This window comes from Nilaparvata lugens, chromosome 2 (assembly GCF_014356525.2).
Source record: "Nilaparvata lugens isolate BPH chromosome 2, ASM1435652v1, whole genome shotgun sequence".
Lineage (NCBI taxonomy): Eukaryota > Metazoa > Arthropoda > Insecta > Hemiptera > Delphacidae > Nilaparvata > Nilaparvata lugens.
This window is the reverse complement of record NC_052505.1, coordinates 96,490,599-96,514,243: the sequence shown is the minus strand read 5'-3', so window position 1 is coordinate 96,514,243 and position 23,645 is coordinate 96,490,599. Positions and strand designations below refer to the sequence as shown.

At 33.2% G+C, this 23,645-nt stretch overlaps 2 protein-coding genes across 5 annotated transcripts in view; both read left to right on the top strand.

Moving 5' to 3' along the window:
• LOC111046669 (high affinity cAMP-specific and IBMX-insensitive 3',5'-cyclic phosphodiesterase 8) overlaps positions 1–3,479 on the top strand; it is a 182,867-nt gene extending 179,388 nt beyond the window's left edge. For 3 of the 4 annotated variants that reach the window (XM_039422199.1, XM_039422201.1, XM_039422200.1), the window contains one exon: positions 1,706–3,213. In XM_039422199.1, the coding sequence (XP_039278133.1) occupies positions 1,706–1,869 (164 nt within the window). In that variant the 3' untranslated portion in view covers positions 1,870–3,213. Of the gene's footprint in view, positions 1–1,705 lie in introns of all 4 variants that reach the window. The other variant, XM_039422197.1, reaches the window with a different exon arrangement.
• A 2,105-nt stretch (positions 3,480–5,584) lies between these two features.
• LOC111046667 (pyruvate dehydrogenase E1 component subunit alpha type II, mitochondrial) lies at positions 5,585–22,385 on the top strand. The gene is made up of 7 exons (XM_039422188.1): positions 5,585–5,856; positions 15,217–15,284; positions 16,440–16,613; positions 18,132–18,350; positions 19,730–19,978; positions 21,147–21,392; positions 21,944–22,385. The coding sequence occupies exons 1-7, from the start codon at positions 5,802–5,804 to the stop codon at positions 22,118–22,120; spliced, it is 1,188 nt and encodes a 395-aa protein (XP_039278122.1). The 5' UTR covers positions 5,585–5,801; the 3' UTR covers positions 22,121–22,385.
• The last annotated feature ends 1,260 nt before the right edge of the window (positions 22,386–23,645 follow it).

Here is a 23,645-nt window from a genome sequence, read left to right as displayed (position 1 = left end):
CTAAAAATTGCCATCCAATCCTTCTACGAGTACAACCAGGAAGATGGCGGACCTGCTGAAAAATCTCGTCACAATGAGTGATTAATTCATTTATTGTGAAATATCTGACTGCTAGTCGTTTTCTCCTAATAGCAAAAAGTGATTTGATAATAAGCAGTTCGTGATGGAAAACAACATTGAAGAATTATATTTATTATCCTAATTGCTGAGTGAATCAATAAATTATTTGGATATAAATTATAATATTATAGAAAATAACTGATACGGGAATCTTGTTTCTCTATAATAATTGAATATTCAAGTAGCCTCATTATGCTTATTATAATATATTGTACCATATTCATATATATTTTTATCTATTTACACACCATTATTTTATTGAGGTACGGTACACCTCCAACTGGAGAATGTTAATAGGAATGCTCAAGTTTAAAGTTAGTCTCAGAAAGTATTGTTAGAATGGGAAGCATTTATATTGATGAAATTTACAACATTACTCTCAATGAGTGCTGAAAGAATGAAGTCAAACTCTCTAGCCTGTATAGTAGCATTCTCTCATAGGCTTCAAGGCTGTGCAAAGGCTAAAAATAAACGTTCTACTCGTGATATTTTCCCAAGTTTTTCGATTTGTATATCATCAAGCTATCAAAAAAAAGTTTTCTCAGGAAAACATTTTTTCCGATCATTACTTTTTAGGATATGAGCGCCTGAAGTTTGAATTTTTGGGACAGAACATTTCAAATTCGGTAAGTTATAAATCCATGAGATTTAAAGGATAGATTCTTCATGGTATTGTTGATCTGTTAGAACAAAAATTTTCTGAAAATATTAATTTTTGAAAAGTTATTCAATTTACCAAAAATAACTAAACTAAAAGTTATTTTTGGTTGTTTTTAGTAAATTGAATAACTATCTTAAAAATTGATACTTTCAGAAAATTTTTGTTTTACTAGATCAACAATACCATGAAGAATCTATCCTCTGAATCTCATGGATTTATATCTCACCGAATTTAAAAATTAATATTCTGTCCCAAAAATTTAAACTTCAGGGACTCATATCTCAAAAAGTAATGATCAGAAAAAAATGTTTTCTTGAGAAAGCTTTTTCATTTTGATAGTTTGATGATATACAAATCGAAAAACTAGGAAAAATATCACGAGTAGAAAGTTTATTTTTAGCCTTTGCACAGCCTCAACAGGCAGATTTGTATTTTTTCTTGTTCTATCATACTAGTGAAAACAAAATATTACGGTGAAATAAAATAGATGTTGTCTCAGTTCCACATGATTCATTTGAACCAAACTAGAGTTTTTCAATGCATTCAAGGCATCAGTGGTATTCAGTGCATTGAAACTTTATCTATTTATTTATTCATTTCCTTATTTATTTCTTTTTCATTTTTCTTTATAGTTTTTACAAGGAAGTACTGATCGGGAGAGAAAAACTGAGGCTTTAGTTTGGCTCATATGTGCATTAAATACCACTGATGATGACTCAAGTCACATCCTACTATAGATAGATATTACTTTATCTAAAGTAAGCCATGCTCAAGTGCATTGAAACTTTAGTTTGGTTCAAATAAATTATGTGGAACTGACAGCATCTGTTTTATTCCACTTCAATAAGGTGAAACTTCACAACATCTCTGTTCATTGTGTGAATTGAATCAACAGAATAATTATATTTTTCCATCAAATTTCAGTATTCGTTGACATGCCAGAGCTGCTCTACCACCTGCGTCATAACTACCAATTCTGGAAAGACATGGAGGAACGAGGACAGACCACTATGGACAAATTGCCCACTGTTGGCTCCAAATCCAGCCTCCCTAACATTCCAGAGAATAGCGGCAGCAGTGAGCACTGAACTTAGAAATTGGTCTTATCAGAAGATAAATTTCCTATTTCAAACCTCTGTTGCTGGATTGGGAACGCGACAAGGTGTCACCACGTGAACTCGTCACCGACGGACGACAACCTGTCACCTTTTCTGAAATCGGTCTTTAAGGTGATGGGTTGCGTCGAAAGTGGGTTTCCTCTATTGCTGGATTGGGAATGAGACAAGGTGTCACCACGTTAACTCGTCACCGACGGACGACAACCTGTCACCTTTTCTGAAACATGTCTTTGAGTTGTAAGGTCGACGTTGACACATGGGTTTCCTCTGTTGCTGGGTTGGGAATGCGACAAGGTGGTACCACGTCAACTTGTCACCGACAGACGACAACCTGTTACCTTTTCTGAAACCGCGGTTTTAGGTGATGGTGGACACTGACAACTGGGTTTCCTCTGTTGCTGAATTTGGAATGTGACGTGGTGTCACCACGTCAACCTGTCACCTACTGCGATGCTGCTGATTATCTGTCCCCTTATGAATCCAATTTTCAAGGGGGTGATGGGTTGACGCCCACAACTCAGTTCCACCAATCAGGATTCTACTAGTTGGAATATCTTGGAAGAAGCTGATCATATCTACCAATAAGAAGGCTATATTGCACTTATTCCATAGAATTGTACCCAATTCTATGACTGATTCCTAATCAACTAAGAATATTAATACAGAAATATATTCAGATCTGTTGAATCTGATCCCCAGAATGAATATGTCATATTTTTTTGTTACCTCAGTATTTTTCTGATGTCTGCTGTAATATTAGAAAGTGTAGCCCAGAAACATCATGCATATGGTAGCCTATATGTGTTTTTTCAAACTTATTGAATGTTGTTTGTGCTACAAATACCCTCCAGTCACCTCAATAGCTAAACAGACTGTCTGTCGTCCCTTATTTACTTCCAAAAATGTCAAAAATTCACCTTCATAGGTCAAAAATATACTGTCACTATACAGAGTTCAACGGAGCAATTGGAAGAGAAAATATTGTTCGTTCATGAAGGCAAGAAGAATTGAATAGTTGGGACATGTGGTGAGAATGGGGGACGAGAGAGGCTCATTAAAAATGATATGGATGAAAGGATGATTGGAACTAGGAAAAGGGAAGACCAAGAAGAATATGGTTGAATGACTGTTGGATGATCTCCGTTTGGTGAAAGTGGTGAACTGGCGGAGGAGAGCACAGGAGCGCGATGTATGGAGGCGCTATGTTGACGAGGCAGTACGCGGTATTAATATGGGATGAGACACTCTGTCTAGCTATGGTATTTTCATGTTGTAGAATTCTACCCTGACTGAACTATCCTCTATCGTCGATGTGAAAAAATTATTTATTTATTCTCGATAATAATAACAAGCCTATTGTAATCTAGGTTCTCTTTTTGTAACCGAATGTGTACTTAACTATATACTGTCATATAAAGAATATTGTATTCTTCCTTTGTCTATCGCCTACCTACTTTCGATGGATATTTGTATAATATAAATAAATGTATATTTAAATGTAATATGAATGTGGAGCTGTGTAAAAAGTGTCTTCAAATGTCGATGAAAAAAGTAAACACGTTTCGAATTTTTATATTGTATTTTCTGGTTTCATCACCTCTCCTTGTTCTTCCATATTCCTGGTACTTGTTTCATGAAATTCATAATTTTTATGATTTAGTACTCTGTTGATTTCATAAAAAATGTGGAGCTTGAGTACAGCCAATGATAGTGACTTCTTTATTATTGAGAATTTTCTATTTATAAAACAGTTACCAGCAGTTAATAGCCTATTAGATACCGTACAGCTCTTCGATTTAATAGAATAGGCCTATATTCATTTTTCAATTTAAACACGTTTAGAATTTTTATCTTTTGTACCTATTCTATTGGTTTCCTCACCCCTTCTTGTTCTTTCATGTTGTATTTATTAGAATATATTCATTTTTCCATTTAAAAACGTTTCGCATTTTTTTCTTGTAACTTTCCTATTGGTTTCCTCAACTCTTATCTTGTTGTATCATGTTCTGAGACCTGTTCCATGAAACAGGTAATAACTTATCATTTTAAACAGTTATCATTTCCTTTATACTGCGCTGAATTTACTAGAATAATGTGGAGTTTGTGAGCAAACGCTAATAGAAGTTACAACTTTTTATAATATAATAATGATTGAGAGATCTATGGTATGTTTTTAATTTCACTTTTCCTATACTTTTAGGCAAATAATAGTGAATTTTCTCAATTTTTAGGCAATTGATATAGCCTAGGTACGGTATTTCAAATTTTCAGCTTTATTGATTCCATTTTTCTATATTCATTCTGAAAATAATAATGAAGATGTAACTATGTGTAATATTATATCTAAATTTGGGAGAAGAATAGCACAAGGTTACCTTATGTTTTTCACTCAATATCATTTTGACAATGTACTTTATATTGTATGAATCAATAAAGAATAAATATTAAAGATTACACATACATTATTACTGTAGTAGGCTATAGACTAAACAAGAATTTTCATAGCGTTGACAAACTGATATCTTTAAATAAGAGAGTAGGAAAATATAATTCAAAATAAATTTTCAAGAATGAAATGGAGAATAGGATATTAATAGAGTATAAATTTAATACGGTATTAATATTTATATGATACGGATTATTACCGTATGAAATTCATACGATATGAAATAAAGTGTAGTTTGTACCAATGTACCTGGAATACATTCATGTATTCTAGGTACATTTTGTACTGTATTATCATTTATCTCCTCATCATCACCTGGGCTGAAAATACTAGTGGAGAGTTGCCCTTGCGAAAACAAAATTGAATAAGTGAAGGATAGACTTTTCATTGCAAGGCGATTTTCGAATAATAACTATGTACGGTACCTCTGTTTATACATGAACATTATTTGTTTCTCTAAACATGGGATATAAAGGAAATTATAACTGTTCAAAATGATAATTATGTGATATTGGAACGTAACATATTCATTATATTTCTTTCTTCATAAATTACAAAATAAATTTATAAACTAAAGAATATAAACTGCTTTAATCAAATTAATCTACAAAATCGAATATTGGGAACTATACTCCTCCAAAAGAGTAAGCTCAAGCTAGCTTGCATGGGTAGGGAGCCATCCAAATATTAAATGAAAAATATAGACTAATGACAATTGAAAATTAATAATTATTATATAGGAGTAATAAATAAGTTTCAATACAAGAATAAGTCTAAGAATAAAATAATTGACTATTATTGAACGAAAATCTCAATTAAATGCTGTAAATCACCCCGAAGACTTCTGCTACTGCAAACATTGACAACAGGGTAAACACAGTTATGGAAATTCAATGAACACTTCCATACAATTTCCATCTAGCTGTTTACCCTGTTGTCAATGTTTGCAGTAGCAGAAGTCTTCGACGTGATTCACAGCATTTAATTGGGATTTTTGTTTGATAATAGTTATTCATTAATTAGCATTTGAACAAATGAAACTTCCAATTTATTTCCATCAATAATATAATTGTAAGAATAAGACAGCAAGAATGCAACAATATATATAATCATCAGTTTTCATCAATATCAGCGCAAAAATTGTTGTGAGAAGTGTGTTAGAAAAACTTTGAGATTTAAACTTTCAATACCGGTAGGTTATTTTCAAAGTGAACAGTAGGAAGAAAACAAACTTCAACATCACTTGACACCGTTTCATGCTGTGAGCATTTGAAACGAACACTGAATAATTGCGTTTACAACTTTGTTGAAGAAACTATAATTACACGCATAGGCGCAAAGTAGAGTGCTCGTTAAGCCTGAGCCGCGGGTCATTGAAAAGTAATTTATTTTCGTCGAGTATCGTTTGGTGCTTGGCCAATACTGTATCCAAGTTGGTCTCCAAACTGCACTGAAAATGACTTTTTGTTGTTCGCGACTTGTGCGATTGGTCTCGTCAAAATCCAGAAATGGTAGGATCTCCAAATATGGTATTGGAATATTCACTTTTCTTTTCAAGGCTTCTGAAATAATTGAAACAAAATAGAAGCTATCAAGTAGGCTACACTTTTGTAAAGTTTCTAATTAAGTATAATGTGTTACCTATATGTGTGGTGATGGATATGAAATACTTCATAACTTTCATGGTATTAAAAATATAAAGATTTCATGAATCTATTAAGAAAGTCCTGTAGTATTTTAGGAAAATTCAATCACATACTATTATCCATTTTTTTATTCAAAGCTCAGAAATTCTCATTAGACTCACGTATCGAATAGAAACAACTTTTAATTGGTTATTTTTTCAATTCACTTTGTTTTAATGTTGTGCTCAGGCAAGGCATCAATAAAGACTGATACCCTCCTATTACAGAGGAGATATACAAAATCTTATCATATAATAAAAAAGGTAAATTGTTTTGGTATATCACTTGGTTCTTATGTCTAGAGTGAGATAGTATGCTTTCTGTATCAAAAGCCAGTGAAACATTTTCTAATTCATAATTCTGTACAAAATCTTATTGTATTCAAGTATAATACTTTGTATCATTCATAAATTCAAGGAGTTTGAAAGAATAGTACTACTATATCTATGGTAAATTAACTGTCACTAGATTCTTCTCTGTCACTACCGAATAATGATAAGATTCAAAAGTTGAAAAAGTTGGAAGATGAAGTAGCAGTAGGTATATGATTGAGAAGTATTACAAATTGATTAAACAAATTTTTTTTTTTTTTTTTTTTTTTTTTTTTCAATTCAATTCAGTTTATTTCCAAAAACATAATACACGAATAAGAAATACAATATACAACATATTTTGGAATCCCCCTACTAGACTATCCATCTGTGTGTAGGGGGGGAGTTCCACTTTATACATAATAAGCTTAATCTGCTCATAGAAGTAAATAATAGAGAATACACTTATATTATGGATGTGTTATTAATATTCTGATTATAAAATAGATAATATATGTGCTGATGTATATTTAAGAATGAGTATGTAGGAATATGTATGTAGGAATAAGTATACTTAATACCTTGATTGATAAAAGAATAAATAAAGAAGAAATAACAATATTTTTTTGAAGACCGCAGTGGCAGGGATTCCAGAAATTCTCAGAAGAGAGAATGAAAAAAAAAGCATAAACCAGAAAGGCAAAACAGTCAAATCGGTTATATCAATGATAAAATAAATACCAATCAATTGTCTGGAAACCTTGAAGTCGTGTTGGTCACCAAGCATAACGAGATTGGAGTAGTTCTTCTGAAGCTTCCCAACCAATCTGGTACAGCCACCTGTCCACCCTCTTCCTAAACACTACCAAACTAAATGCCTCTGCTTCCCTAATCACCCCTGGCACATTTCTGTACAAGACATGGGCCAGGTATGAAGGATTTGTCAATTCAGAGCCGTGAGTCAGCTGAGGTATCTCAAAGCTGTAATTGGATCTGTGGCGAGTTGAGTAGCTATGGTTAACTGTTTCTCCCAGAAGTTCAGTTTTGTATTTTTTTATGTGGATCAACAAGGATTTAATAAAAAGTTGTCTAACATTCAGTACGGGAAATTCGATAAACAATTGTCTTGTTGGGTATCTAAAGTCTCTCTTTAAAATTGTTTTTATAATTGATCTTTGGGTGACTGCGAGAGGCTCAATGACTGAGGAGGAAGCCCCTCCCCAAGCTAGAATTCCATATAGTATTATAGATTGGACATAGGCAAAGTAAACTACTTTGCACTGATCCACACTCAGAACATTACTAAGCTCTGAAAATGCGTGAAGCAGCTTTCTGAGCCTATTCTTAGCACACTGGACATGTTGTACCCAACTCATCTTGGAATCCAAGACAACGCCCAGGTATTTGTAATGATCAACGCGCTCAATCATACTACAATTACATCCAGCAGACCTGGGATTATTACAAGAATGCATCGTTAGTATTAGAGAGCCTGGATCAGCTTGATTTCTTGTAACTATTGGCATAAACTTCGTTTTTTCCACATTTACTGTAAGGCTATTGTGATCAAACCAGTTCTTTATTTTTGACAAATCAATTGAAGCACTCATGTAGGCCTCCTCCCAAGTGCTCCCAGTAGACACTAGTGCTGTGTCATCAGCAAACAGATACAACTCACCTTCAACTACTAATTTTGACAGATTGTTGATATAGATTAGAAATAGCAGTGGCCCAAGGGTGCTTCCCTGGACTACCCCATACTCAACATTCTCTTTATCACTATTTTCACCATTTATGCAAACTGATTGCTGTCGATTGTGAAAGTAACTCTTAAACCATCGGAGAGAGATATTTTTTATCCCCAATGATTCAAGTTTTTTTATTAAAATTCTCCTGTCAACTGTATCAAAGGCTTTTGCCAAGTCCAAAAAGGTTATCAGTACTTTTCTTCTTGATTTAATACTACTTGAGATAGCCCTAGACATATTGAAAAGAGTATCAGATGTATTTTTGGACTTTTGAAAACCATACTGTGAGTTGGAGATGAGATTGTACTCGTTTAAATACTTAGTCAGTTGTATTTTTATACACTTTTCGATTATTTTAGATAATGTTGCCAACAAAGAAATAGGTCTGTAATTGGAGAATATGCCTTTGGGGCCTGATTTATAAATAGGTATTACTCTGGCTGTTTTGAGAGCGCAAGGAAAGTGTCCAACCAGAATGCTTAAATTGACTATATGTAGGATAGGATGTATTAATATGTCAATATTGTTTTTAATCACTCTAGTAGGGATTCCATCACAACCTGGAGCTGATCGCCCTTTCAAACTCTTCACTACCTCCTCCAATTCCTGCCTTGAGACCGGTTGCAGTTGAAATTCAGAGTCCGCAGCATGTTCATCATCTCTCACTACTGGTGCATCCTGGGTTATTATAGAATTTGCTAGGTTTGTCCCAACTTTGGCAAAATATTGATTAAATTGGTTGGCAATTTCTTTAGTTTTTTGAGAGTCGATGACTTCACCAGGGCGGGAGAATGCACTAACGGGGAATGATTTACTATTATCTATACGACCTGAGATTTCGTTTATAACCGACCAAAATTTTCTAGGGTTACCAGTCGCTTCTTCAACTTTGTTTTTGTAATAGTTATACTTGGCTCGCTTGATTGCTGAATGTAGCATATTTCTATATTGAGTAAACTCATTTCTAAGGAGATAGTTAAATGGTTGTCTATTGAGTTTTTTTCTGAGTTTATCACGATGTCGAATAGAATTTACTAGTCCAGCAGTTATCCATGGTTTGAGTTGAGTATTTCTAGATGAAACTTTTACTTCATGTGATTTTTCGGCAATTATGTTTTGTACCGATTCAATGAAAATATCTGTTGCATTGTCAACGTTGTTTTGTTCAATGACTCTATTCCAATTGTGACTAGAAAGTGTGTTCCTCACCTTTTTCCAGTCTGTTTTAATAATGACTCTATCTGTATTAGGCGGCTTATGAGTTTTTGTCGATAATATATTCAAGCAAATAGCATAGTGATCGGTAACCGAGGACTGCAGAATAACAGAAGATGCATTGAAGAAACGCGGAAGCTTGACAAAAAAGTGGTCAATACAGGTTCCGCTGGCCGGCCGTGTAACCTTGTCAATACAGGGCACAAATCCTGCGTCACTCAAAATATCGATATAATGCTCCTCAACAGAGCCAGGGGCAACATTCAACGTATCGCAATTGAAATCACCTGCCAGAATTCGGACGACACCTGGCGATTGTTCATTGCAATATACGTTTAACGCGTTTATGAATGTAGTTAGATTAGTGCTGGGGCTGCGGTAGACAGCTAGAATTTCGCATGCCGCCCCCGCCCAGGTAAAGGTGAGAGAGAGACAGGTGGCCAGACCGCCCAGTACCAGTTCATTGCAAGTGACTGGAAGTCCTTCATCGATGTAGACCACCAACCCATCGCTCTGGTTCAGATTATTGAATGATCTAAAAGAATGGTAACCTGAAATGTTAATTGGATGGCTGTCGTCGTTAAGCCATGCCTCAGTTAATATTATGCAGTTAAACTTATGCCCTAATCCCTGTAATACTGTTGAAAATTCGTCAAAGTTACGTCTATAACTACGTATGTTCTGATGAATGACCGAGAAGCCCATGCCACTGCCGTTTCCCATAGAATCTCTATTACTAAATTTACCATGAAAGTCAAATATATCAGCACACTCTGTGCATCTTATTAGAGATACATCAAGTTCATCAAACGATTCTCTTATCATCCACCTTCTAGTGCCTTATGATCGGCATCCCAACGTGACAGCCGTTATTTATAGTAATTATTATAGTAGAAATGTAACTATTTCGTTTCACTAATTTAACATGTTAAAGCAGGAGAGGAAGAAAAGCGTTACTACTATTTTTATGTTTTTCTTTTAGATGACAATAACCCATAGATGAAAAGAAAATTATGTTGAACAAAAATAGAGTGAAGGCTTGAATAGGTCAGCGGTCTGATAAAATAAAGCCCAAGCACAGATTGCAAACTTGACTCTGAAGCAATTTCAAGGTGCAATGCAAGATGCATTGCACAACAGAGACTAAGTTCGACTATGTTAATTAGTTTTAAGATATCAAAATTTAAAATTTTTAGTTTAGGCATTAGTTTTGAAGTGTAAATTGGACTTTTTGAAGTGAAAAGTGGAATCTAACCTCTTTTTTGGAGACTTTTATTTGTAAAAAATTTGGGAGAAGACAGTTTTGGGCTATGCCTGTTGTCTTTTCCCAATCATATTTTAATTATGATTGTGATTGTGAATAAAATAATTAAAATAAAATGTTTACCTATTCATAACAACGTAAACAATCATAATTTCAGCTATGACCTATGTTAAGATAAACAAATTTACGATGCATAAGTTTAAGACAAGTTTGGTATTATATATGTGTGGCATAGAAAAAAAATATGTATAGCCTATAAGAAACTAATGGCATTACGATATTATTCATGGTTATTAATTCATCCATTTGTGGAATTTGAACCTACAATATTGGTGAAACACAGTAAGCTTAGTAATCTTAATTGAGCTGTGGTAGCACCAGTGAGGATAGAAAGAGAGAGCTACTCTCTGGGTAGCACCAGTAAGTGCTTACATTGCTATTCATTCATTCACACAATGATATGATATTTACATCCTAACTAAGCGTTTTATAATCAAGTCACCAACTATATAACAGCAGTGTGAGAGCGTTCAACTGCAGGCCACATATGAATATATATATATATATACCTGCATAAGCTGTATTTGTATTATTGAAGCTAAATTGCCTACTGGGCTCAGAATTACTTTGAGTAATTCTACTGTAGGAACGTGGGAAACTATTCATGAGAGATTGATATAAATATTGTATCTGTCTGCCATAGATAGTTGGCGCTACACTTCTTGATGATAGTATAAAGAGGAATATCGACAATAATGCAATTACTATGACCTAGAATTGTGTGAATATTGCGAACATTGGAAAATTGAAGGTCCCTTATAAGATCATAATATCGTATATTTTAGTAAATTCAAGTTCGGAAAAACAAACCACGACTGGTTCCGTATCTTCTCCAATCTACGATTCTCAGATTGCCGCTATTTAGTAGTCGCAACAACTAAGTAGAAACAACTCTCTTCATTCAAAAGTAGCTTTTCTATATTAATGTACTTATAGTGTAGCCTAATAACTGGGTGATTCACTTCTATTTTGTTATAAAAAATGTCATAGAGTTGAAGATATTAAGATGATTATAGATATTAGAATATACATATACATATATATATATATATATATATATATATATATTATATATATATATATATATATATATATATGTTTTCAATGTTTTTTCAGTGTTTTTCAATGTTTTCAATGATTTTCCATTGTTTTTCAATGTCTTCATATATACATATACATATATATAATAATTAGACTATCAGAATAAAACCTAGATATTTGAGTTCATAACTTGAAGGATGAAAAAAAAACAAATAGAGTTCTTATCCTAGGTGAGAGTTTAACATAATCCAAAGTCCAGTCACAGTTTAATTGTATAGAAATTATAATTGTTGTACTCATCCTCAGCCCGAGGCGTCGACGCTGACGTTGACCGACGCATCTGTCGTGAAGTTCTCCATCTGCTGAATAGTTTTGATCAGCGTGATTGGTGCTCCGGACTCTGCAGACTTCTTGACGTATATTCTGCAATCCCTTGTCCATGCAGCTGCAAGTTTTTTCTCGCGGACGAGACGTTTCGCGTTTCCCAGGATGAATTTGTTGGTTGGGGAAAGATGCTCGTTGACGTACACAGAGGTTGGGGGCCAGTTGATGGATAGCGAAGCAGCTGTCAGTTTCTTGCGATTGGCCCGTGCAGCTCCTATCCACGAAGACTTGTAGTCTCTAGATATGAACTTGACAATTATAGGTGGATTGGGACGTTCGTTAGTCACGCCTAAGCGGTGCACGGTTGAAATAAAGTTTATGTTGTAGTTGACATCAATAACGGCAGCGATTCTGTCCAACAAACCATATAAATCTTCACCTCGGTTGTACGGAACACCTGTAATTTCTATGTTGTCTTTTCTGCTAAACTGTTCCATATCTTTGATTTTGTCATCAAGAAGATGAACAGTCTTTTTCAGCTTGTCATTTTCTTCCCTAATTTTCAAAAACTCCGACTTATGTGATTCATTATCAGATGCAAGCAGTGCGAGAGTGTCCTGCATTTTGTTGATAGCGCTATTGACACCTACTAGTTCATTCTTAATGTCAGTTACATTAGTGGCCACTCCACCTATCTGCTTTTCCATGTTTGTCCGCATACTGGCTATGGACGCAAGGATTGCGTCTTTAGATTGTGATAACGACGAATCACTGTGGCTGGAATCAGACGAGTCTTCACCCAAACAAGAGTTGCATTTCCACGTATCCTTATCGAGTTTCGTGAAGTCAACTTTAACACATTTTATATGGAAAGTTGATTTACAGGTTGAGCACGTAAGCCTATCTTTTTGATGTTTGATTTTGTTTGCACACTTGGAACAAGACCCCATCGTAGAAGTTGTTTGTATATTCTGATAGTCACTGACCACACTATACACGCTTAATAGTAATAACAAGTAGATCACGATTCAACTTTTAGTATAAACACTCGTTATATGAGTACATGATAACGTATTACAACGACCGGCACGCCAGGCTGGAGACCTAGGCTAGAGCGAACCGATAACGATGTTCACTCATCGGCGTCTCGACTAGAACTGGAAACTGTTAGGCTATCATTACCTAGTCATATTCTACTTCTAATATGGAGATCAAGAGATTTCCATGACCAAATATCATTGTTTGATTATTTTCAAATCAATATATCATTATAGAGGTAAGATTTCTGTGAATATGATAAAATGCATTATTTTCAGTTTTTATCATTATTCTAACAGCTTATTAAAGAATTAGGAATGATCTCTGTGTCAGCTACTTTTAATAGTTACTATAGAAATTCAATTCAAATTTCTCTTACCTGTCATAGTGATAGAGAAATCCAATCTTATTGATCCAACATAATTGAACTTGAGCTATATAGGAAGATCGAGCTACTGCTTTGGAAATAGAAACTATATCTAGAACTGGAACCTAGTTTTAATCAATTTTGAAAGATAAATTGCTTACAAAGTGGGCTTCTCATTAATAGCTATCTTCATTTTCACTACTTATATGTTGAACGGTGAACGTGTTTGTTTGCTTGCCTATGCATTTGGACAAAAAATGAAGAATATATTTTTGTCCAATATTTAAGTATTTTTTGTCCAAATACAGAATCACATAATAGGCCATTGAATGGACATCATTTACCATACCATTGAAGACTTCATAAATGTTTACAAAAATAACACTACTGGATGAATATTCATCGTGCATAATAATATATTTATTAATTCAGCATTCAATATTTTCTCTTTCACAATAAATTAAAATATCATTATTGATGCATTTTCTCAGGGCTACATAATAGTTTCCTAAATTAATCAAATACTGGCCTTGTAAGTAACCATTAGTTTTCTAATAGATACCAAAACATGTCTCATTTTTGCAAGAAAACACCAAAGGCTACCGTAATAGTTAATCACTTTAAAATATACCATGATTCTACACTGAATTCATGGAGTATTGATTATCAAATTTCTGAAAGGTTTCATCGTATGGTAAGTTGAATTCTTCTACTCAACTGAAGTTGACAAATTATGTATTTAAACAGTTTCTGTAAAAAATGTGATCAATTATAATATAATTGATAGAATATTAGTTTATTAATAATTAATATTAGTAGAATATCGCGGTTCCTATGAGTTGATAGAGCTCTTTCAGATAAATGGTACTTATAATAAAAACCTACACATCATAATGGAAGTGTATTAATGATAAGAGAACAGCGATGCCTATTCTCTGTCTTGTCACTGCCTTCTAAAGAAGATTATTACCGTATCTGTTTTACCAGTACCTAACTTACATATATATGATGTGATATCAACTCAACTAATATTCTCATTTAAAATAGCTGGTAATCAATTATATTCTATTAGTCAGAAAAATATATTATCAATTATGAAATAGCAGATTTTTATTGTTGAGATTTAAATTGTTTAATATTTTGTTGATTAATTATTATGTTTCCACATTTTTCAATAATGATTAAGAAACGATAGATGAGGATAGCAACACCAATGTTAATCAAATACTGCCACTATAGCTTGGGCCTCACTTCCTCACTACCGATAGGTTGTTTATTATCTGATAAACAAACACCTAGGTGCAATAAAGTGAGCACTATTATCAATAGGAATTTCAATAGACAATTACATTTATCATCACACTCCAAGACTTAATACTTTTCTTCTCTGCCATGAAATTGAATGCAGAAATTTATGAACCTCACAAGGGAATATTTAACACTAAAATTGTTATTCAATAAAGATTTATCAAAGAAGGTTACAGCTTGGCTTTCTATTTATTCATTTTCTTCAATCACTTGTTAATGGTATCATAGCCGAAACAGGTTGTGAATAAACAATTTTACAACTTCATGATTTTCATGTTTCTACTAGATTTTTATGTTTATTACTAAGGTTTATTACTAGGCTTTATCCTTTATATGAACAATGTGAGAATGAATGGTAATAAAATAGAGTGGTTTTTGAGCTTCATATGAGCTGAATTATTTGAAATATAATTCTCCATTTCCTTTTCCAATTTGCTCTGCAGTTTATTTTTGTCATCAACCACAAAATGACCAATTAATTTCCAACTTATCATTCTCGCATTTCATTTCAGAAATATTTGATTTGTAATGATCTTGCAGCCAACAATTATGCGACCGAGGCAACTTTTGAGACGAAGGTAAGCATAACATAACTTATTTATAAAATTTTATGGCGAACGAAATTAGTCTATAATAATTATCTCAAATATCTAATGAAATCTACTTAAATAGAACTAGGAGCTTTGCTACTGCAAATATTGAACGAAGAACTAAATAGCAGAAGGAAATTTTAAGAATGAAACAGTCCAAAAATGTTATTCCTAGTTATATTTATAGCTTCCAAGTTATATTTATAACTATAACTTATGTTAATTTATAGCTTCCATTGGATATTAGAAATGTTTATTATAGGCTACAGTAATAATATTCCAGCAGTTAAACTGCAATTTTTAATGGAAAATATTTCACCCGTGAAAGAAATTAAAAATTGAAATGGAATTCTCGATAGGCCTACCTACATTCCAATAATAGAAGACTCTTGAGAGCGTAAAGAGCATTCATTATTCCCATTATTTTATTCATCTGCTATTTCTACAAGAATACATGCACTGAACAGGAGAGAAAAACTAAGGATACTCCTTCTAACACTTTCACTCGGCCATATTTATTTCGTAGAATGTCGTGAAGTATAGGCCTACATTTAGAATGTATTTTTCATATCTCTCAGATAAGCTAGCTATAGTGAGGTCCACGTTATAAAATAGCAGTGTTCGTTTGGCAACGGTATTGCTATCCTTGTCCATCATTCAACAGAGCGGAGAGCGCTATCTCTTTCTCGCTTCGCTCTGTTGCCAGATCGTCTTCTACTAACAATGTAGAATTGACGACAATTATTAACAAAATATCTCATTTTGATAATGGGAATTCATTCTGAAATTATTGAAAAACATAATTTCTTGCTTAATAAAATTTAATTGGTTATTTTAAACGAGAATGAACAATTAATAATATTAAATCAATAAACCTGTATCAGCTACCGTCTATAAAAGGCATATTGACAAGACAAAGGATCGGCAACATTTTTCTCCTATCTTTCTCCACTGCCATTATAACGTGGACCGCACTATAGAGAGATTGAAATATATTTATACTGTTTTTATTGAATTTCTATTTTGAAATAAATAAATTGAAATTGAAGGTGGTGGGAGCTCTTTCTAAACTTTTTATTGAATTTATATTTTAATAAACTCATATTAAATGAATTTTATATATTGAATAAACTTAAATTGCAGCCGTACAAGCTGCATAAACTGGGAGAAGGTCCTTCCACAAAGGTGACAGTGACTCAAGAGGATGCACTGAGGATGCTGAGACAGCTATTACTCATTCGCCGACTGGAAACATCAGCTGGCAACCTGTACAAAGAGAAAGTGGTGCGAGGATTTTGTCATCTCTCTTCAGGCCAAGTGAGTATTGAATCATTGACGTATTGGAGTATCAAAGTAATAAAGTATTGAAATATTGAAGTACAGTAGAACCTCTATATAATGACGGGACTATTTAGATGCCATAATGTCTGATATTGCTCATAAAATATATAGTATTTTTTCAAATGATTTCTTCATCTCCATCTATAGAGTTAGCCTCTAACTCCTTTCTCTCTTCCTTCTTCTTCTTCTCTCTCTCTCTCTCTCTCTCTCTCTCTCTCTTCCTCCTTTTCCTTCTAAATCGTTCCTTATTATCAGTGCTTGTCGTGAATGGAATAAAGTTCCCGACTCTAATTAGATGCATTGAGAGCTGAGCAGGCTTTATCTTGTCTTTAAATAATATCTTATAGAGAAAATGACTGAGTCCGTCCAACCCTAGGACACTGCATGACAAATATACTAATCTCCCTTCCTCTCCATTCTTCATTCCATTCATTCATCCATTTTCCACAAACCATCTCCATTTTACATAATATATATAGGTACCGGTATTCATCATCCCATCTCAACATGCTCTGTTCATTAATATTGTATATCGTCAATATTACTCAATCAATTTTTAAAATTTTTATTAAATCCCACCCTATAAAGTTTGTTCCATTTATCTATGTTTAATCATTAATGTGCTATATCGTATTCACTATTTCTCATTCTGATATCATTCATCTCATTAATTCATCCCATAATTCTAAGATTCGAATCAACTAGGCTAGTTCTTAACTTATTAAGTAGATCCAGTTTCTCATTCAATCATTTATCAAGTTATAATATTCCCTCCTATTTTACCACAACCTGGTCGTGTGTTGATGGAGAGGATATTATATTTTATAGGCTATCCTTTTCAGAGAATCGACAATTATTATTATTTGTTGAAACACCGCCGATTTATGAAATTACATCACAATATTATATATTATCGTTATTCTAATTGCATTCAATCTTTATTCTCATTGATTGAATCTTTATACTTTGTAAAATTCGATGAATAATTAGCATTACCGTTAATGTCAATTGATGTATAAGCCAGTGAATATTGTAAAATACCTAGGCCTACATAAATAAAGAACTCTAATTTAATCTCATTAATTTAATCCTTCACTTCTTCCTTCTCCATCACTCTCTCCTTTTTCTCTTCCTCTTCCTCCTTAAAAAAAAATAATATGAGCTTCAGATTTGAAATTTCAAAAAAATATTGACAGATTTTGAAAATTTAGGATAAAACATTTTTAGGATCTTTGACAAAATTTAAAATATTCAATCAACTAATTTTCTTCTTTCCTCTTTTCTTCTCCTTCTTCATCTTTATGAGTTTCCTTTCTCTTCTTCTCATCCTTTTTCTCTTTCTTCTTCTTTTCCTCCTTTTTCTTGGGGACTTGTTGAAGAAAAAATGCTCTGATGAAAAACAGCTCTGATATTAGGGTACCGATCTCGTGACTGGGCTTTCCTCAAACTTCAATACTTACTTACTATTCAAATATTTATTTACTTTGTTGACAGGAAGCCATAGCAGTAGGCATACGCTCGATGATGCGGCCACAGGACTCAGTGATATCCGGGTACCGATCCCACGGCTGGGCATTCCTGATGGGTGTGTCCCCAGCAGGCGTTCTGTCCGAACTGACCGGGCGTAAATCGGGCTGCTCCCGTGGCAAGGGAGGTTCCATGCACATGTACGCCAACAACTTCTATGGCGGGAATGGTATTGTGGGTGCTCAGGTGGGTTGACTGACTGCCGGTTGCACAAAAACCGGTTGAATTTTATTCCTGATTAATTTCACGAGAACCAAACAGAAGCCGTCTTTTCAAGAAGGTGTTCTCTAACTGGTTCTCGTGACATTTAATCGGAATTAAAAGTTAACAGACTTTGTGCAACCGGATAAGAGTTCCAATTCTGCAATATTGAAAAAATATACGGTATATATATAGTGAGATTCACTAATTGAACTGACATGATTCAAGACTGTTATTTATTTATATTTTTTCAATTTACATTATTTTATTTAATATTATTCAAGACTGTTTTACATGGATCTTATATGAAGATACCATGGATATTTCCAATGTTTGAGTAGTGATGTTGTTATAATATAGCCTATACATTGTACAAAGGTAAAAGCTACTTCAAACGTGATATGAATAGATCCAAAGGTAGGCCTACCTATGTTTTGTTTTTGAAAGCTTCACAGACTATAGTGATGAGGTCCACGTTATAATGGCAGTGGAGAAAGATAGGAGAAAAATGTTGCCGATCCTCTGTCCTGTCAATGCCTTCTATCGACGGTAGTTGATACCGGTTTATTGATGTAATATAAACTGTTCATTCTTGTTTAAAATAATCAATCATATGTTATTGAGCAAGAAATTATATTTTCCAATAATAAATTTTTATAATTGAGATGAAATATTTTGTTATATAATTATTAATTATACATTGTTTTATTCTGGCAACAAAACAAAGCAAGAAAGAGATAGCGCTATCCGCTTTGTTGGATGATAGACAAGGATGGCAATACCATTTTTTTCCAATAATGACTTTTTTAATGCTATAATTTAGCATTAATAATTTCCATAATGAAATATTTGGTGTAGAAATTGAAATGGACATAACCTATATGTATAATATTTTGAAAAATTTGAAACTAAATTAGGAAATTGAAGAAGTTTTGGACTATAGCCTGATTTTCTTTTCCGATCTTTGTAGCCTATTGCTTGTGCTGACATAATAAATAAATTTTGTTAGGTTATTATCAATTAGTATACATTGTTGAAGGACGTTCTGGCAACAGAGCAAAGTGAGAATGAGATAGCGCTATTCGCTTTTTTGAATGATAGACAAGGATAGCAATACCATTGCTAATCAAACACTGCCATTATATCGTGGAACTTACTATATAGATTCTCATCAGAATAAAGGAATTTGTTAAGTTTTATGAATATTTTATGGACGTTGCTGATGAGTGTATAGTCCGATAGCAAAATAATCAGATCTATCTATCTAGGCTATCTATAATTCCCTAAAGTTTGAATAATCCTAACTCACTAACTCAACATAAGTTTCACTTTGTCCTTTGAATAAACTCAGATTTTTCTCTCAGGTCCCTCTGGGTACAGGCATAGCATTCGCCTCGAAGTACCTCGGGAAGGAGGGCGTTTGCTTCTCGCTATATGGCGACGGGGCCTCCAACCAAGGCCAGGTCTACGAGGCGTACAACATGGCCAAACTGTGGAACATCCCCTGCATCTATGTGTGCGAGAACAATGGCTACGGTATGGGCACCAGTGCAGAGAGATCGTCTGCCAGCACAAACTATTACACGAGGGGAGACTATGTTCCTGGTATTTGGGTTAGCAATTTTATTTATTTATTTATACATTGGTACATATATCTACTTCCCGGCCTTGGAGCGTAGTATACTATTATAGTATGTTTTTAGAAAACTTCTGAAAGATGAGAGCAACAAGAGAAATTGCATTAAATGAACTTCAATAGAATAAGAATACTTAATTGAACGAAATGCTATTAAAAATCATTCTCAACTATGGATGATTGGGACAGGCTTAACGCCCAAAAACTGTACTTTTCCCGAATTTGAATAGAAATTTTCCAAGAATAGGTTCACATTTAAATCATGAATCAATTAATTTTGATTGATTTCGTGGAGTGTTGTGATCTGAGAGAAGAGTAATTGACCAGAAAATTCATAATCCATTTCCATTTCTATCCCTTTATTAATTAATTTGTAGAGTTGTTGATGAATTGATTTGTAGAGTATGTTCTGCGTTGTCTTCTGAAAAAGAATTGACCCCAAAGTTCTCTATAATTTCCCTGGGGAAATAATCATAACATGGTTAATCATAATCATAATTGGAATATAAATAAAAATAGAAATTCAAGTACCCTTTTTAAAATTATTCAATATAAATCAGATTTATATTTTTATTTATATTCAAGAGTAGCCCTAAAGAGAAAAGACCATTTGATGGCGAATCATAATTTATTAGAATCATGGTAACCTTTTATCATCGAAGATTATCCCTGAATATTTTTAATAATAATTGGATAAAAATAAATAAAAAATCAGCATTTTATTATTTATTCATGGACTAGCCATACAAATACAGTGTTACAGCCAAATAGAGATACATGCACAATGTAGTTATTAACTCAAAAATTAAAATCTTATAGAAATAAAATACTAAATTGAAATTTCAGTTTATGAGAGAGCACGATTTCACTCTTTATTTCTCTTATAAAGTCTCCACTATATGTGGATTATCAAACAATAAAAAATAATAGAATACTACTGAAAATAATTAATAACATGGGAAATTGAATTGATACATCAATAGAATTATAAATTACAATTTAACAAAAATACTTGAGTAACTCAGCAATTTAACAACTTTAGTTCAAATATACTTCAAAGTATATTGAAAAATCTACAGCGGTGCATTAACATAACATTATAATATTACTTAAATAATTGGAAAAAAATGATTTATCGACTTGAGGTTGACGGCATGGACGTGCTAGCAGTACGGGAAGCGACGCGATTTGCAATCGACTACAGCCTGCGTCAAGGTCCGCTGGTACTGGAGATGTTCACCTATCGCTATAGTGGTCACAGCATGTCGGACCCTGGCACCAGCTACAGGACAAGGGATGAGGTCCAGGTGGTGCGACAAACCCGCGATCCCATCACCATGTTCAAGGAGAAGGTCATCAGCACCAAACTAGCCACCGAGCAGGAGGTCAAGGTGGGTCACTTCGACAATCCTGCACTGACAAACTGACACCACGACAAATTGTCACTCCCCTAAGCCATTTTCCTTAGAAAATACTTTCAGGTTAATTGTATTGAATTTAATAATTGCATTTATAAAGGGCAGAGTTATAAAGGTCTCTATAGTGAGATCCACGTTATAATGGCAGTGGAGAAAGATAGCAGAACAACGTTGCCGTTTCGCTGTCTTGTCAATGCCTTCTATAGACGGTAGCTGATACAAATTTATTGATGTATTATTGAATGTTCATTCTCATTTAAAATAATCAATTATATTTTATTAAGCAAGAAATTATATTTTTCATAATTAATTTCCATTATAAAGATGAAATATTCTGTTAATTGATCATTAATTATGTTAAAATACGATCTGGCAACAGAGCAAAGTGAGAGAAATATAGCTATATTATAGTTTGTATTGATAAGAGAAATTAATTGTAATCACATAGTACTTCCATGTGATAGAATGTTCATTTGTCCTTTTGAAATAAATGAGTCTCAATATTATTGATTATTTTGTTCCAGGATCTTGAGAATGAAACCAAGAAGATAATTGATGAAGCAACTAAAAAGGCAAGAGCTGACAGCGAGATTCCAGTTGAAGAGCTTGCTGGTGATGTTTATTCAGAACCATTGGAACAAGATATCAGAAATGTTCTACCCTGGAATCCCCTAAAGCACAAGACAGTGATAAAACTATGAAATCAAATTCGTCTGTTCCAGTACAAGAGTTACAATTCTGAAACAATTTTAGTGATTGTGATACAAAAGACTTGAAAACCTTTAATCACTTTCCAATCAACTATAGACAAAAACTTGTTCAATATCTATTTAAAATATTGTATCCTTATTATGGATAGTCTATTTTGTATTACCACATAGTATTGGAGAAGTAGGCTACAGTTTGGTACTGCACCTCTACATGAAAAGGTTATTAAAGTTATCTTTCAGGAATATGCCAAAATAACTTCTGTGGAACAAGCAATTTCTTGATGTAGGCTACTCTTGAAGTGTTTTGATGGAATAGGTACTTGACAAATATATATGAGTATTCATATAAAAAATTATGTTGATGATATTTTTGATTAATGTTATCATATTCTCAACCTTTTCTATATTCTCATAGTTGAAAATAATGAGAATAAGAATGGCTAAAGAATAGAATGTGAAAAGAATGAATTTGAAGAATTACTAATATGAGCCTATTAATAATAATAATGATGACGATTCAGGAATCAGAAGAATGATTTGGAAATGATGTAAATACGGTAATGAATTCATTTCTTCTTGCAAAAAAACATCAATAAATATTATATTCACATATTTTTTTACATAATTATAAACTGGGTTTGGTTGACGGTCCGTCAACTTTCACTTAAATTATTCTATTCTGCATTATGTGAACTTGACCACCGTTGCTCAGTTTTTTAGGTTAGAATGACTAATGAAATCTTGTAAAGTTAACTTAATTGCAAGAAATAACAAGCCTTCGGGTTTAATAATAATAGTCAAAACCTATCAAATTATAATTATGTAAGAAAGAAAACACTTGAGTATATAGTTTGCGAAATCTAGCTTTAAGTTTGAGACCTATACAATCGACAGAGGTGGTCCTTAATCATGCATTAGTGCCAAATTGTTGTCGATTTTAATTAAAGTACTTCTGAATTATTCAATTACTGTTGATTTTGAAGACAAAATCAACGTACTCTTTCAATTGATATAACAAGATATTAGCCGGTTTCAAGTATTTATTTATAATAATATAGACATATTGTATTATGAAAACTAAATCTGATGAATCGACAGATAACACCCTGAAATATTTTAAAGAGGGGAAGATCTCATCATTTCAATTTACATTTCAGTTGGTTTCATCTTCCTAGGTAATTTGGTAATTCTATAGTGAATTCCACGTTATAATGGCAGTGGAAAAAGTTAGGAGAACAACGTTGCCGAACCTGTCTTGTCAATGCCTTCTATAGACGTTAGCTGATACAGTTTTATTGATGTGATATCAACTGTTCATTCTCATTTAAAATAGCTTAATTATATTTTATTAAGAAAGAAACTATATTCTTCGATAACTTGATAATGAATTTTTATAATTAAGATCAAATATGTTGTTAATTAATTAATTCTACATTGTTCAAAGCCGATCTGGCAACAGAGCAAAGAGAGAAAGAGATAGCTCTATCTGTTGAATAGATTTGTTGAACTATAGACA